Genomic DNA, 2,397 nt, shown 5'->3' with positions numbered 1-2,397 from the left:
GGGGGGGGGGGGGGGGGGGGGGAGAAGGTACATCTTTCTAGAAGCACGAGTTTTTTTTGTAAATTTTCTTCCTTCACGCAGTTTATCAAAAAGAAAAAGAAGAAAAATTGATTTTGGCAAGTGATAAATTGCAACTAGTCCAATAAATTTGGAAGGATACTACGAGACATCTGAACAAATATCTGTTGGAGAAAAACTTAAAACTCATGTGATATATATTTCCGTGGAACTGGAATCCGGTGGCTGTCTAGCCGACTCGACCAACCTACTACGCAAATATCTGTCAAAATAATTAAGAAAGAGAGCGAGAGAAAATAAAAATAAAAATAAAATTAAAATCAATAAGATAAAGTAGAATGCAGATATAACTGGCAATGGCTCAATGAACCAGTGTCCGATTTTAACGAAACCTCTCCCTCGGTTTTGTCCTCCATGGTGGTAGGATTTTATGTTGAAGTTTGAAATGGCAACGGCTAAAACCTCTGGGTTCTCCCTCTCCACGGATGCAGTGGCTGGTACTCCGTCTTTGGCCGCTTTCATAGAAAGGACTGATTATAATCGCGTGGGTAATGCAAAACACTGGCCGCCCTTATCCTTATCCTCGGTAAGATTTGGCTTAAGAATTAAAGTGAGAGAGGTTTTATCGTCCTCACCGTGGTCCCCTCCCGTCACCCTGCCCGACATCAATGGTAACGGCATTTCAGTTCCCTCCAAAATTCGGACTCAGACTGACTCCGAGCAGCGTGATTCCATATCGCTGCTTAACGAGAGGATTCGGCGTGAGCACTGCAATAGAGAATCTCAGTCCACCAGGCCGACCATGGACTCGGAAGAGGCCGACATGTATATTCGACTGGTGAAGGAGCAGCAGCAGAGGGGTCTGCAGAAACTGAAGGGGGACAGAAGAGGCGGCGCTTCAGGTGCCTTCAGTTATATGGTGGACCCTTATACCCTCCGTTCTGGCGACTATGTTGTGCACAAAAAAGTTGGCGTTGGACGATTTGTCGGTGTCAAATTTGATGTTTCTAAAGCTTCCTCCGAGCCTATTGAGTATGTTTTCATAGAGTACGCCGATGGAATGGCAAAACTACCTGTTAAGCAGGCATCGCGTATGCTCTACCGCTATAATCTGTAGGTTCCTTTTTTTTTTTAAATTATTATTTGCACGTTTTACTGAACTCATAACTTGTTAATGCTCACTAAAATTGTGTGTTGTTATACTTGAAACGCGGTGCAATAGTTCAACATTGTACAAGGATTACAGAATTACAACTCAAGTACTCTATTTATTCATGCCCCAGCTTTGTCGTTTTCAAGTTATGCTGCTATTGTCTAATTTATTAGAAGTACCTACAAAATTAGTAAGACATTTGTTCTTTGAGTTACTTGACGTTTTTCTAAATGTTATGTGTCACATGATTGGGCTGTGGATTTCTAAATGTCATGTGTCGCATGATAGGTCCTTGAAACATGTTCCTCGATTACTTAAGATTGTTGGAAGAAAAATTGGCTTTTATCGTACTTTACAAAAACTCTACACTTTTTGTATTTACAGGCTGCAGAATTAGGTTATGATTTATTGCCATGACCAATTACCATAATCAACTACAAGGAAATTACATAAAGCAATGTAGACACTACTAACTTTCTGTTTTCTGCACAGTCCAAATGAAACCAAAAAGCCACGAACTCTAAGCAAATTGAGTGATACTAGTGCATGGGAGAGGAGAAGGATAAAGGGTAAAGTTGCTGTTCAGAAAATGGTTGTTGACCTCATGGAGTTGTATCTCCATAGACTCAAACAGAGACGGCTCCCCTACCCAAAGAGTCCTGCCATGGCTGACTTCGCAGCTCAATTTCCATACGAGCCAACTCCTGATCAAAAACAGGTAAGAAGGATGTATTTCTGTTTGTTACTTTCAGAAATTATTAAATTGTTGGAAGTTGGAACTTTTCTACCCAAGATAAATCTTAGTCCACCAGTGACACTTAATATACTTCCATGTGCACATGTCAGATATATGCCAGAATTTTTTTGCATAATAGTGAAGTCTTTCTCAGTTTTTCATTTGGAAGATTGTTGTGCATTTGAAGTATCTCCTCATGTTGCATCTGTTTTTCAACTAAATTGAAATAGTGTTCATATTTCCACATGTAGCTGGAATGGTTGATGCTCATTTCTCTCACAATTTAGATTCTCACCTTAGGCGTTCATGGATGTGGAAAGAGATTTGACAGAGAGGGAAAACCCAATGGACCGTTTGATTTGCGGGGATGTAGGTTTTGGTAAAACTGAAGTTGCACTGCGTGCTATATTTTGTGTGGTCTCAGCTGGCAAGCAGGCTATGGTTTTAGCCCCGACAATAGTGCTGGCGAAACAACATTTTGATGTTATGT

At 40.7% G+C, this 2,397-nt stretch overlaps 1 protein-coding gene across 1 annotated transcript in view; it reads left to right on the top strand.

Annotated features, from left to right (window-relative positions):
* Positions 199 to 2,397, top strand: part of LOC105177501 (ATP-dependent DNA helicase At3g02060, chloroplastic) — a 12,772-nt gene continuing 10,573 nt past the window's right edge. The window contains 4 exon segments of the mRNA XM_011100689.2: positions 199 to 1,131; positions 1,664 to 1,889; positions 2,208 to 2,394; position 2,397. The exon segment at position 2,397 is cut by the window's right edge and continues 49 nt beyond it. Of these exon segments, the coding sequence (XP_011098991.1) occupies positions 449 to 1,131; positions 1,664 to 1,889; positions 2,208 to 2,394; position 2,397 (1,097 nt within the window). The 5' untranslated portion in view covers positions 199 to 448.

This window comes from Sesamum indicum, linkage group LG15, assembly GCF_000512975.1.
Source record: "Sesamum indicum cultivar Zhongzhi No. 13 linkage group LG15, S_indicum_v1.0, whole genome shotgun sequence".
Lineage (NCBI taxonomy): Eukaryota > Viridiplantae > Streptophyta > Magnoliopsida > Lamiales > Pedaliaceae > Sesamum > Sesamum indicum.
This window is presented reverse-complemented; position numbering and strand designations above follow the sequence as displayed.